At 39.6% G+C, this 14,920-nt stretch overlaps 1 protein-coding gene across 2 annotated transcripts in view; it reads left to right on the top strand.

Moving 5' to 3' along the window:
• The first annotated feature begins 12,548 nt into the window (after positions 1–12,548).
• Positions 12,549–14,920, top strand: part of CAHbeta (carbonic anhydrase beta) — a 28,169-nt gene continuing 25,797 nt past the window's right edge. For both annotated transcript variants that reach the window (XR_014442310.1, XM_083130096.1), the window contains exon 1: positions 12,549–12,773. Coding sequence is in view for 1 of the 2 variants with exons in the window: in XM_083130096.1 (XP_082986222.1) it covers positions 12,681–12,773 (93 nt within the window). In the remaining variant the exon portion in view is untranslated. The remainder of the gene's footprint in view (positions 12,774–14,920) is intronic.

The raw sequence follows: 14,920 nt of genomic DNA, 5'->3' as shown, positions 1-14,920 counted from the left end.
AGGATTGAGCTTTGATAGCATGAGTCACATGACTCGTGCCCCAGCCACAACAAACAGCTGGGTGCTACGATGCCTCCAGAAGAAAATTTCAGGAACTGGTTTCTTGACAAGAGCTACTCGTAAGGAAATACTATTCTATCAAGTGATATTAGAGTCATTGTCAAGAAGGTTCGCTGAAATGATGGTTCTCATCACAGACCACATGCCACACGTTAATTGTTTAAGTCTAGTTCATGCACTGGACCTACAGATTAAAATGGGATTCGAACCAAAGCCTCTCTACTTGGTATTGAATTCGGAAGCCTTTCATTACATGGCGAAGACGTTACTACTACGACATCAGAGAGGCAATGGAACCCCTTGAGAAAGAGATAAGCGAAAATTGCTACCTGACAAACCATATTTGCCCGTAAATTTTAAATATAAGACAATATTTTGTACTGACAGTTTCGAACCGTGGGAGAGGCATATATTTTTTTGTACCATCGTCCATTTCACGAGTTTATAATTCTTCCTCACCGACACGAGTAACGCGAGTGGTAGAAGAAAAGCGAAGTAAAATAACTGAAACAGAAATAAAAGGAAAAAGCGAAATAAATTTTATTCATAATATTCTGCAGTCACTTGAGTTGTATTCACGGGATGCTATCTTTAAAGAAAGCCGTGGTCTCTTCCTTGTCTCTTTCGCTTTCTTTGTGCTCTTGCTTCCCCCGTCACGATTGGTCTAAAACTAATTAATGCGACGTTAATTAAACAATCCAAACAACGAAACAATGCACAATCAACTGCACAAGACAACATTCCAAATGTTTTCGAATCGGAAAACAATTGAGATTCTGTAAAATGACTTAAGATGCAGTAATAAAGTGGGAATTCGGTACCGTATAGAATTAAATCGGTAGAGATGTTCGATTTGATTGGATGTTTGTTATTTAGATTTGCTATTCTTTCACTTTTGGCAAATAGCGACGATGAAGATGAGTGATGCTATGATGAAATTGATGAAGGGACACTTACCAAGGACACCCACGCCCAAGTCGAGATTCTAACCAGGGACCCATGGCATCGTAGCGCGCTGTGCTAACCACTCCTCCATGGAGTGGACATTATAGCATATTTTGTGTGCTCAATTGGGATCAATCAATGGAATGAATAGGCATATTATATGATTAATAAATTCATATCATAATACCACGTCATATTATTCGGCACGAAGTAACATCAGAGACATTCAATCTTGCATTTTGCCTTTCAACTAATTCTTTGAATTCAGGTTAATCACAACAATAAGATAAATTATGAAGAAAATGATAGTGAATGTGGGATATTGACAGTTATTACGAATTTCCTGAGAGAAACAACATTAAGCAGGCTCGGTGGTCAAGCTCATTAAGTGATTGACATTCGATATCGTCGCCAAAGTTCCCGGTTTTGAGTACCGTCCTTGTCGGGGGTGTTTGACTATTTCGTCATCAATTTCGTGTAATGGTCACTCGTCCTTATCGTCGCGATCATCGAACAGGGAATAAAAATTATAAAAATAAATACGATGGAAGAGTACTTATTTCATCTCTCACGAAATCTCCTACAAAACCGGAATATATAAAATACATGTATATTCATTCACATACATTTTCGATTTCTATATTTAACTAGTCGAGACCGAGAACGGGACAGCAATTTTCAATTCGACAAACCGAGAGGCGGAGAAACTGTCAAGTCTCGTTTCTTCTTGGCACCTCCGTAATCGAGTTGTTCTGTTTGTCATTGGCTTTGTATTGGCAATTATTGTCATTATTCTTCCCCTGCAGGTAAACCATAACGATGAATTATGATGAAATGAAGCAGATAAAAGGGCAAGAACAAGAAAGTCATGCCTGTTCGGGACTCCAACCCAGAACCTTATGTAACGAGATTTGAAATTCTGGAGAAGGCGTCCGTGTTTCGCTTGGTTTTCTCTTTCCTCTACTTCTCTTATATTATCATACATGTATAATAAAAATGGATCTCATACGATATGTTGCGATTCATAATTGTGCTGGTTAGATGCTACAGATGTGAACTCCAACCTGCAATATATTATTCCCTTTTGTTTCGTATCTGGTTGAACATGAAATTTTCTTACACTGTGACAATTTCTTTCTTAGTTTTGGTTTGGTGCACAGATATGCTAATCTGGACTCGACCTTCAGTTTAAAGTGGGATACTAACCACTATGTGCATCCATCGTGTATCAAACCCGGGATCCACTGATTACAAGGCGACGACGTTATCACTACTCCATCGAGGAGGCCCCATGACAAAATGTTATTCACTCGATCTCTACCATAATTTATTTCAGCATTTACATTTTCGTTTTCTTCTTCTTTTTTCCTTTTGTTAACTACTCTTATACAACTCTTTTTGCGTCTTCGAATTTCTTCTTGTTTCAGGAAAAAATAATACATGCAGGCTCTATAAAAATCCCCCGTTCAAATAGATAAAACGTTCACTCTCGAGAACTAATTTACATGTTTATCACTAACGTAACCATTAGGAAACTATTGAAATGTTAACTGATATAACTGCAGATGAAACAATACTTACAGCCACTAACGAAATATCTATTCTTGTGTAGCCTCACAGACAACAAGTATCTGGTGAGTCATTCACTCTTGCTGACTACGGGCGAAGGTCACTGAACTAAAGGGTGGTGGCAAGCAAGCAGGCTTGTGCTCTACCAAAGACGAGGTCACGTGTTCCAGTTATCAATGGCGTACGAAATAAGGAGGAACACAGCTATCTGACGTATGTTTTGGTCCCGTCATTGCACGTAGACAGTGGCGTATGCTGGTTCTAACGAGTGGGTAATCTCCGACCTTTTGATCCTCAAACTCCAAAAGTTTCCGTGCAATTTATGTCACGCTCCATATTGGATTTAGGAATATTGTGTCGGAATGTTTGTCTTATTGCTACGATCACAATCAATTAATTCTCGTTATTGCAGTTTACTATACGCGTAGAATTTCAAATAATAAAACAAGACAGTATTATAAAGCTATAAAAAAACAGCCTGTGAAATATAAAAATGAAAGACGTGCACTAGTGAAATAAAAACCCGCAATATTAATTTAAGTGCAAAATTCAACTTACTCCAGGACCCGATTACTTGTGCTGTACTACATCCAAAGCACGCTGTTTGTCCAGTTGCACGTCAATACGTGTCTGGGCGAAAGATTGCAGCTTAACAAAGGAAGTTATGTGACTTTTGGATTTTTCATGTTTGGCACAAGTGTTGCAAAGATTACAGTCACGCGTCCATACATTCTTTTCAGCCCCGAAAAGTAAGCACGGCGAACAAAAATGCAAAGCTTATTAACACTTATACTTCCTGTCAACCATGGTGTTTTGTCATAATTTGCTTGCGAAAATGCCTCACATATTCCCGATTTTGTCTTTGTGTGTAGAAATAAGTTCAAGCGATGACACTGGCCTACCTGTATTAACAATTTGCAACTTCTCCTGAAAAGATCTTGTTCCAAAAGGTTTCACCAGCAAATCTTGTATCACATCCATTACCCTTTAACACAGCACTATCACGACAAACACTAACACCTAAATAAATAATAAACACGAAGCACAGCACGAAGCCAACGACTACACGCATTCAGTTTCACGCGCCAAACTTCTGTTGTTGTGTTCCTGGCTCAGAATGAAATTCCCTATGAATAATAAAAAAAATCCCTTTCCGAGCTCGAATTGACAGGTTTTTAAAAGTTCGAATCATTGCAGGTCAGAGTCAGAATTTTAATTCGGGATGAGGATCATCCCTTATTATCAGCCGCCACATAAATTTGAAACAGTGGGGTTAGAAGTCCTGAAGATGAATCTCAGATTATTAGAACGTATTAAGCAAAGTGTTTAATCCTGCTAATGAAGTAAAATGAATTACCACTATACACTTTTTAAATTAGATATTTGTAGGATTTCGGGGAGGGGGGTTTCCCTTTAAAAAAATATTCAGTTCCGTGAGATAAGTATTCTCGCTGCTTTTGAAGATTAGAGAGGAGAAACAATCACTATTTTTGTAAATACAAGGATGGGGGGAGTCAGCAAATAGGTGCTTTAATTGCTTAAGCCTTGAATTTTAATTCAGTTTGCTTCATCTTCAATATTTAAGCTTTTCCCTTTTGATAAATTTATGTTCAAGTAACAGAAATCAGCAAGACAGAAGCAAATGTAAAGTGAAAATTAGCGTAGAATTGGTTTGCCCATGTTATTCAGTTTTCCTGTTCTTCGCACTCTACCGGGTATGTTTTCCCTAGTTGAGCGGAGGGAACGGAAAAGGCTCTCAAGGTTGAGAGTGCGACCGGTGGACTCTCACAAGAAGGAGCTTACCCTGGGCACGGAATCACCGCGCCTGAAAAGCAGTGTTTCCTCCCCCTCTTTCCTTTCTCCTCCCTCCTCGCCAAGGGTTGTAAGGAAAGCGGGAGGAATGACGTCAGGGTGAGATTCCCTGAAGTCATTCCACCGGCTGGAGAAAGGTTCCCGGACATTCGGTGGCAAACGATTGGAAGTATTCGCGCGCTGGAAGCAAGGAAATGTATGCATCGAAATTGGTTTGGAAGAATATTGCGAGGAAATGTATGTATATATATATATATATATATATATATATATATATATATATATTAAAAAAAAAGAAATACAGCCGGGTCATCTGCGATTACCTAGATGACCCAGAGTATACGCCGCTGCACGTAGAACACTTTATCGTAGTGGCCTTGAAGTTCCCTCAGGGCACTCCTACGTAAAGGCTTCTGAGCTAGAAGGATATCTTCCCCATTGAGTGGAGGAAAAGTGGGTGCGTATAGAGGTCCCTCAACTTTCGTATTCTGTTTCATTTCAGAACCCGTGCTGTATCGTCGACTTAATCCAATCTATCCGATGTAGGTTTTAGGTTCTGTTTCTGTTCGGTTATTTCATGTTGTCTTCCTGCTTATGTTATTCGCGACGAAGGCTCTGGATTCGATAATCTGGACAATAACGGGATTGTGTTGGTTGCTTGATTTGGTGTCTTAAGTTCACTTTATGTCCTGTTAGGCTAATCGTGAATGGACCTACAGTTTAAAGGGGGATCCGAACCACTATGTTCCTCCACCGAGTATCGAACCCGGGATCCCTTAATTACAAGGCGCCCACGATCCCACTCCGCCATCGGGGATTGTGTTCGCAACGAATGAATCAAATTTGAGTGATATGATATGCAACCATTGGAAGACTATTGAAAGAAAAGCTACGGGAACCTGCCAGTTTTTCTACTGCAGACAGGAAACCATAAACATGCAAGAGAAGCTTATATTCTATGAAACCTGACGCTATGTGCTCGAATACTGGCTAAATATAATCCATAGAGGCATAGCAACGTTAAACAACCTCTTATATGATACATATAGGTTTAAAAAGGTCGAAATACAAAGATTGTGTGCGCCTCACTGATCGCGTAGTGGTAAGGCCTTGTAATCAAGGGGTCTCGGGTACGATACCAGGTGATCGCACATAGTGGTTCGGATCCCACTTTAAACTGTATGCATTTCAGATTAGTCTATCTGTGCCGGTGACTCAGTCGGTAACGCGTCTGACTACCATGCTATAGGCCCCGGGTTCGATCCCCGGCCGGTTCAAGCCCGGGAACTTTTCTAACGTTGGAAGCGGCCCCGGCGCCCACCCAGCGTCGAATGACATGGATACCTGGGGGAAACCCTGGGGGTAAAGGCGGTCAGGGGCGTGATGCTGATCACATCACCCCCCACTCACGAACGAATCAAGAAAGTATGGGGCGGCGTGATGCTGATCACATCACCCCCACTCACGAACGAATCAAGAAAGTGTGGGGCGTTACCCCCACACCCCCTATACGCCTTCATGGCGTAGCGCTAAGCACAGGTGAGAACTTTACCTTTTTTTTTTTGCATAAAGTGGACTTACAACAAAATTTAAAATTGCGATAAAGATTATGATAAGGTATTAAAGAATTGGGTCTAACACATTTTTTTATTGTTTACCAATGACCTTGTTAACGGTGGAAGCGGTCCCGGCGTCTACCCAGCGTCGAATAACATGGGTACCTGGGGGAAACCGTGGGGGGTAAAGGCGGCAGGGGCGTGATGCTGATCACATCACCCCCACTCACGACCGGATTAAGAAAGTGTGGGGCGTTACCCCCACACCCCCTATACGCCTTCATGGCGTGGTGCTATGCACAGGGGAACACTTTACCTTTTTACCTTGTTAACTAATATTCTTAATTTCAGTTTCAAGATGAAATCGGCTACGAAATAAAAGGAGTGGGTTCATATTTCTGTTACGAAATTCCACTTTTGTAGTAGACCTGTGCCACACTAAGATGTGACATAATAAACAAATCTGAGACACTTTCAAAGTATTAAATTGCTATCTACGTATTTGGGAACAATCTTTCAATATAATACTTTTTTTGGACGCGTCAAATCATAGTATTTAATTCCTGTTTTAGCAGCTTTAAGAAACCTGATTTTTTGGGGGGGTTACAAATGCCCTTTCTGCTCCCGTCAAGTTACGCCTATGAAAAAACAGGAATTCAAAGTAAAAGACTGTCCCGACTAAATCGGGAGACACGTCTGATAGATTTACAATTGGGAAAATCATAATTAAGCGTGTAGTTGAAAACAACCTATTTTCATATATTGCATGCAGCTCTACTTTTTCTGCAATGTGGATCAAGAACTGGGGACGTGGAGAAGCACAACACTCCACGTAACCAATAGTCACGTGACCCTCTTTGCTTTCCTGTCATGTTGACCTTCGCGTGGAACACATTTCTCGGTGTTAAGACAGGCAAAATCACCCGATCATCGAAGGGTGCAATATGTGTTGCCTACCCTCCTGCATTACTTGCTCCTATTAAAGCCTTATGGGGAAGAACTTTTTTCCATGACTGTACGCTGAACCTCGCCCGCAATAAAGATATATTATTATTATTATTTCTATTATTACTGTACTGTGGTAACTATTTGAATTTTTCATTTCTTAATTCTTATATATTTATATTGTCGTGTCGTGTAAATAGCCAGTAACATGTATTTTCGTAAATTTATACAATCATATTTCCAACACCATGTAGCAATATCGTAAACATTGCTGTGTTCTAATTTACCTTGCGCGTAATATATGACATTTATATATGTTTTGTGTTCTGGGATAGAAAGTACAGTATTTATAAATATTACAACTTTGCACCACAGAACCACAAATTATTATTATTATTTTAACAGTTTTTAGTTTACATAGTTCTCGAATTATTAGCATTGTACATCCAACATCTCTAGCGTTTGCACGCCCTCGATATCACTTTCCGCTCTTTTTATATTAAAACACAACTGCCTGCAGTCGAAGCGTCAGTATCGTGAACCAGGATCACACACCAAAACGGTCGCGAATGGCCGATCAGAAGGTAAACAAGTGTTGAACCGTCTTCGTGCAATGGAATTTTCCAGTGATCCTTTCCCGATCCGAGTTTAAAATTTGATCTTCGTTCGTGCACACGGACATCAATGACTGAAGCAAAATAAATTTCACTATTGAGTTTGGAAGCGTAGTCCATAGACTTGTAACTAGCATGATTTCTTTCTGTTACCTATTTTCCTAATTAATATTTTGTGACGCTCAAAATGTAGGACTTTTATGATATTTTTCAAATTCCTCCCGGACGCCGGACATAAGGCTAAAATGTAGGACATGTCCGGGAAAAACCGGACGTCTGGTAACCCTACGTGTGGCAAGACACACCACTTGAGTTTTAAACCCCCAAAGACTGGATCAACATGGCTTATTGGAAAGGGTATACTTGTCTCTGCACTACTGAAGATATGCGATGAGAGGTTACGCTCGAGACTATACAAAGAGTCTGACTTGCGACTCGTCTCGACACGGTCTTCCCAAGGCGTCCTCTTATCTCTCTTCGTAATCCTCGTACTCGCTCCTCGATTGACTGACTTAGAACTGACCACTGACCTCTCTCCTTCCAGACATTTATTCCAATCGAATTAGTTATCTGTAGACTCTTCCTTGATTGCGATCGTTTACACCTGTTTGCAACGACGGCGATCAAGGAAGCTCGGCAATGTCTAACAAGACATTCATTCCTTAGATGGTTCTAGCAATTTCCTGATTTGGAAAGTGATGGCTAAATGTCTGGGATTTTAGAGTTCGTTGTACGTTACATTTAAAAGATTCTACAGATCGTTACGATGCCCCTCTCCGGAAAATAATTCCTTTGAATTCGTCTTTATATGTGATCCAATCTTATAGGGGTATCGTTCATTACCAAAACATAAAATCCTACAGATCGTTACGCATTATTGAACAACGAAACATTACCTTTTCTTCAGTCTATCTAATGAGGATCAAAAGTTTAATAGAAAAATAACTGCTTAGATATAAGCCAGTAACTAAGAGTCTGTGAATCCGATGCTTGAGGGGAAGCACAGGGGAGAAGGACGTGAACTTTTGAGATTTTTTTCTTCTAGTAGAGGTCTAACAACTGACCAAAATCCATCTTTTACGGAATCATTCCCAACATTCGTCGTTTTCAACTTAATTTTTTTTTTTTGTTTTTTTTTGGCTAACACAGAAGTTTTCACAACACTCCCACATCTCGTCCCCATGAACGCGGCTAAAAATATGAAAACAGTAACGTATAAATTAGCAATAACAGCACAAAATAAAGGCAATTATCAAGAGGAATATCATCTGTCCCTGAACAGTACGTATGTATATCCTCTAGCGCGACACAAATGAAAAGTCTCATTATAGCTCAGTTCATTGCTGATGCAGGACAAATTTCAAATTCATTTTTCTCTCCTATATAAAAAAAAAACCTTGATAAAACTTTATTAGTATGAAGAGGAAGGATGGTAGTTAAAAATATTCAAAAATGAGAAAAATCGATGAGGGGATGTTTTGAGCTGTTCAAACTTGAAATTTGAACATTTGAACAGTGTGTTCAAATTTTACAAAGTTTCAACATTGTATCATCTCATAATATGCAACCGTTTTTCCCCTTTACAACGAGCTCAAGAACGCTTCTGTATCTTCGTTCGTTCCCGAGATATACTTAATTGAAAAGAGCATGATGCTCAAAACTGACATTTTGAACAACCCTCATATAATTCGTAATAATCATATTTCAGCAAAATCCTTTCACAGGTTTTGGAGCAAAGCAAAGCTGTGTCCGAAATATCATCAACATCGTGACTATGAGGGTTAACTCCTGCCTGATTTGACATGGAATGAATGACCCGACCCATATTTATATATATAATGTCATTAAATGTCTCAAATTATTTTATAATATATACAATATATTATATCGACTGTCTTTCATTCAAAATGTATAATTGCAAATAGATGAACAATGATGTGCATAAGGGAGGAGGGATAAAAAATAAGATATATTAAGATGATAATAGTTTCATGTATAAAATTCACATATAAATGCTATTACGTGTTTTATTAATATATCTATGTACTTCGTGGTTGCTAACGAAAGACGATGAGAAATGGAGAAGAAGTAACAAGTCGGTCCAATTTCTGTGTTCTGGGGATTGCTGGGTTTAGTGTCCTTAGAGGTGAGGCTCTTTGTTGTCCGTTCTTTTTGTATGTTCTCGATATTATTCCAGTCATGTATATTCGAATCTCAAACTAATTGTTTATATTTGTTGTTAAAACAAAAACTCTTCCCACCTTGGAAGAATTTTTGTGGGGGGAGGGGGGGAATTTCAAGACAAGATCGTTGGTGGGAGGAATTCCCCCGTCCCCCCGGGATTCCGCACCCTGGTTTGGAACATTTATGTTACATATTATGCTGTTCATTAAATCACATTTTTGTAATCTGTAATTTTAAGGCAGTATATTGTTTGAAATAAAATATGCCAAACCATTTCAAAGGTAGAATTACAAGTATTGTCAACTGACCCCGAACATATCGTCAACTCACTCCACATACAGGTTGAATTGACAATTGTCACTCTTCAAAAAAAATAAAAAAAAAAAAATTAACAAAATAAAAAAGCAATAATTTTACAAGTTTTTTGGAGCATGGTGAATTAAAAATTTGTAGTGGTTGAGGAAAATACAAATATTGCTCGTAGGATTTCATCAATAGTATATCTTAATTTTTAAAAGCTGCAAAAATTTAAACATAAAAACATGGTCAAGTACGATTTGATGTTGCTCTTAAAGTAGGGTGACCATAATATTTTGACCCAAAGGTCACTTTACTCCCTCCTGAAAAATTGGTTAGGCCTAATTAGCTATACAATTATTGTCATTAACGTATTATTATTCTTATTTATAGTAACCGCTGTAGCTCAGTCGGTGGTCGGCCTCCGTGGAGGAGTGGTTAGCATAGTGGTCCCGGGTTCGAATCCCGGCTAGGACTTGGATGTTTGTGTTGTCCGTAAATTTAAAAAACCGAGAATATAGAGAAAAACTGATATGTACGAATGTTGAGAAAATGTGTGTGAATGACGGGGGATACCACCGAATAGGGGAATTTCTTTATTTTATATATAAAAAAGTCGGTATGGCGTCTGACTACCATGCGAGAGGCCCGGGTTCGATCCCCGGCTGAGAGAACCGGGACTATTTCCACCTGTTTATGCGGCTCCGGCGCTCGCCCAGTGTTGTATAAAGTGGATACCTGGAGGAAACTCTGGGAGGTAAATGCGGCCAGGGGCGTGGTGCTGATCACATCACTCCAAGCTTCGGCCGAGATACGCCTTCATGGCGTGGTGCAAAGCACAGGGGAGCACTTTACCTTTTTTATTATTTATTATAGTATGGATCACATAAATGATACATCATGAACAATATCTATGTAAAATATGATCTCTCGTTGTCAAGAGCTATTAATTTTTATAATCTCGGTATGACTACTATGCCAGAAGTATTTTGCAGAAGGACCAATCTTCTTGAGAACAACTTTATTCTTTACTAACCGTTAATAAAGCTCCCCGAAAAAGTTGCACCACATATTAATATCTAACACAAAACGCGGGATTTGACATTTGAATTTCCGCCAAGACACAGAAAGTCATTCTTTTTAAGAATCTCTCAAATTTAGACTTGGTTTTCAAGATAATTCCTAGACTTTTAAAAAACGGGACAAATAGTGTTTCTTGTATAATATCGACGGGACAACTGGGACACGCCTATGAAACGGGACTCTCCCGGTCAAAACGAGACGAATGGTCACCCTATCTTAAAGAAACGATTTTATTTCGAGCAAAGTGAAACAAAAATTATTTGAATTTCACGCTATTCAGTTCATTTTCATTTCTTGTGCGGCAAGGCCGAGTAAAGATTGTTGCAGTCAAGAAATGATTGTTGCGCCGGTGCATGGAATTCGCCGCCCCCCGTTTGTACTTCAGTTATGAGCTATTATTTTTTTCTTTTTGCTCAGGCCAATCGGGACTAGACCTACAGTTTAAAGTGGGATCCGAACCACTTGTAGCTCCACCGAGTATCGAACCCGGAACCCCTTGATTACAAGGCGACGACGCTACCACTGAGCCATCGGGGAGGCCCACACACTGTACTCGTTATTTCAAAAGTGGTAATGAAAATTTCCACAAGCGAAGTTGAAATATTTTTTAAAAAAAAGTTTTTTGAGAACTGAATTTGAAAATTCAGGCGCCAGTTGAAAATGCCTACATTTTACATTCCCAATTTCGCCTTCAAAGAAACACTCAAAGAATCTGTTAATTGCATAGGAAAGGCAACCTTACTTTCGAGTAAAAGATTCCGAAGAACTTTGCGGTGGCGGAAACGCATCACCCATCCCATCTCTTCACCCCACCCCTAACAGCGGTGCTTGGAAGGGAACCAGCGAAAAAGAAAGCCCTTGCCATTGGTAACAGCCTTGATGGGATACAAGAGATCTGACCAATAAGGACGTTTGAAACCCACGTGACTGTCACCGAAAGAGCTCTCCCCCCAATTTGTGCTGGAAACAGCAAAAGAAGACGGCCGCGCCATCTACTGGCCACCGATGGAAATGCAATTTCAAAGCGCAGCGAGGTTTAAATGTGGGATAATCCTCTACTCCCTAACTCCTCTATGATCCAGCTTTGATACGGGCGACGTGATTCGAACAGGTGTTCTCCTCGGTGTCTTGGCAGACCCGTAGCCAGAATTTATTTCGGGGGGGGTCATCCCTTATCAAAGACACTGACGCTGGGAGACTGTAATCAGAAAAGGCATCGCACCATGTCTTTCGGCGGCCTTTGTTTAGGATATGGTATGTTTTGGTGATATTATACAAGCATAGCTACAAGGCGACGACGCTACCACTGCGATATCGGGGAGGCTCTTAGCTTTTGCCCCCTCTTGCCGTTGGCTGTAACCATAAATAAAACATAATCAGTGCGCGCATTCCAAGCATCAAACTTTTCCTTGTGATCGTGTGCTACTTCTCAACATCTATAGCATGTGCCTTCGTGCGCTACCTTTCTTTGATCCAACTTCGATCGATGCTGGAGGCGCCAGACAGCTGAGAGCTGACTAGCACAAAATGAAAACAAAGCATGTAATAACTTTGTTACAAAATTTCACAAATTCGTAAAACAGTATGTTGTAGGAACAAAAGTCAAATTAGCGGCATGGATAGAATATTAAAGGGTGTTATGAGGTACAGAAATACATTTCGAATTGGAATGGTTAATCAGTTCAAGAAAGTCCGTGATAATCCTGAAGTAAGAATACAGTTACTCTTTTATATGCTTTCTTTACATTGTTAAACTAAATTTTTATTTTTGTGTGACATTTGATAATTATTTGTCAATGTAAATGTATTTTATTACTGTATTATTTATGCAGAATACGTTTGAAAAAGGCTGTTTCTTTAAGAAAGTTCCGGTATACAAGGGTACTCCCATAAACTTTTGGTAACTTTTTTTTAGGCATGAGTTTACAATACCGGACCACTCTCCATTTTCTATGAAATTTCGCATATTCACTAATTGAGACCTCCTAATCACGAATCTGCATCTTACTTTGCAATTTCTAGACGTGACCGCCAAATTTTAACTGCAGATTCGTGATTACGAGGCCAAAATTAGTGAGTATGCCGAATTTGAAAGCAATTGAAGATACTTCCGGTATTGTAAATTCGCTCCATTAATTTTATAGGTCATTGAACCCAACTGGCCAACCTCTTTACCTTAGGAATTTATCATTTCTGATGGTTTAATTCTGAATTAATCGGAGACACATTTCTTCAATTTTACACAAGAAACTACTTACGAAAATGAGTTTCTCCAAGGTTTACAACGTTCGTCGAGGTATTTTCTTTCATCGTGGAATATATTTGACCCGGAAATCATGTATTTTTCAATAGAAATATCTCATCGACGCACAATTGCCATTGCTTTCATTTGCTTGCCCTACGACAACCGGATGCTGCGTACGTTAGATGACGTAAGCCCCTGTCAGTGTTTCAACCCTCCCCCTTTTTTGTTACTATGCTTGCCTAATGTAACCAAACCTAACCTAACCTTATCGGAAATGGTTTGTGGGGCTATCTGTCAGCTACCCGTGCATAATGTATAATTTCCACCAGTGACTAACAAGATAGTAGGTATTTTTCGGTGAGGAAGGTTGAAACACTGCATACCCACAACTTGAGTCAAGATGTGCCCCCCGTATTGTGTTCCGGAAGCGAAGAAAGGAATAAAAAAAAAGCACTGAGAATGTGAAAAATTGCGTTTGTTTTCATGTAAAAAGCATAATGGCACCTTGAACTATGTTCCGCAATACACAATTCGTAAGTACGAACCATGCAAAACACAAAATATGCAATTTTAATGTGTCTCCGATCTATGAAACTGTTACCAACACCCTACTGTTTTCTGGAGAATAATTTTTCCTTCCGTATACTCCTCTGTACGTATTTTTTTTGTTAGCAACCTTTCGTTTACAGTTAATCTGTGCTACAGACTGCTGCTACTGTTAACTATGTTATATAATGTGAGGTGTGAAGGGGTATTTTGTTCTTAATGTTTTGATTGGTAGGTTGGATGGGTCAGATGTAGGGCTGTTAGCATTAAAACCATGTCCTTAAATGCTTCCAACACCTGATCATGTGATATCTAGTTTCAAGCACAAGATACCTGTCGAGTCTTGCATAAAAATCCACTCGAACTACATGTCTGAGATGACTGAACAAAGGGGTGCTGCAAAGCACGGACTCTCACACTGACATTTGAATCAACTGAAGCAAATTATTAGAAAGATATACAGAGTTCATTCAAACTCAAAGAGAACACCAAAAAGTTTGAATGAACAAAAACATTTATCATTAAAGATGATTTCAAGGGGAATAAACTTCTGTTCAAATTGCTGAGTAATTTGAATTATCCAAGTTCGAATTAAAAAGAGGTCACTATATTTCATTTGAATTGATTCAATCATTAATCTTCTTAAGAAGACTAAGATTATCTTGGGTAATAGTTTACTATCCTTCGGACAGATTTTTTCATTTCTACAGAAGAAACTACTTACCGTAATAAGTTCCTGTACTATTGTCTAACATCTGGAAGGTGTTTTGTGTGATGTCGGAATGTTTCATAGCAGAAATTCAACCATTGACGCATAGCCCCACAAACCATTTCCGGTAAGGTTAGGTTAGGTAGGGTCACAATAGGTTTTTTTAACCCATAGCTCTACAGCCCGATGAGGGCCTTGGCTTACCTACCGACTGCTGGTCTCCCTCCCACACTGTTCCTCCGTCACCTGTTGTAGCGTGGAGATCTTAGACCAGTATTGGAGTGTCAGGGTATCAGCCCGACGAGGCCCCAGCCGTTGCAGGTCTTCTCGATCGGGTTACGCTCACTCACTCGGA

The sequence above is a fragment of the Lepisma saccharinum genome, chromosome 10 (assembly GCF_977018435.1).
Source record: "Lepisma saccharinum chromosome 10, izLepSacc3.1, whole genome shotgun sequence".
In the NCBI taxonomy this organism is placed as follows: domain Eukaryota; kingdom Metazoa; phylum Arthropoda; class Insecta; order Zygentoma; family Lepismatidae; genus Lepisma; species Lepisma saccharinum.
This window is presented reverse-complemented; position numbering and strand designations above follow the sequence as displayed.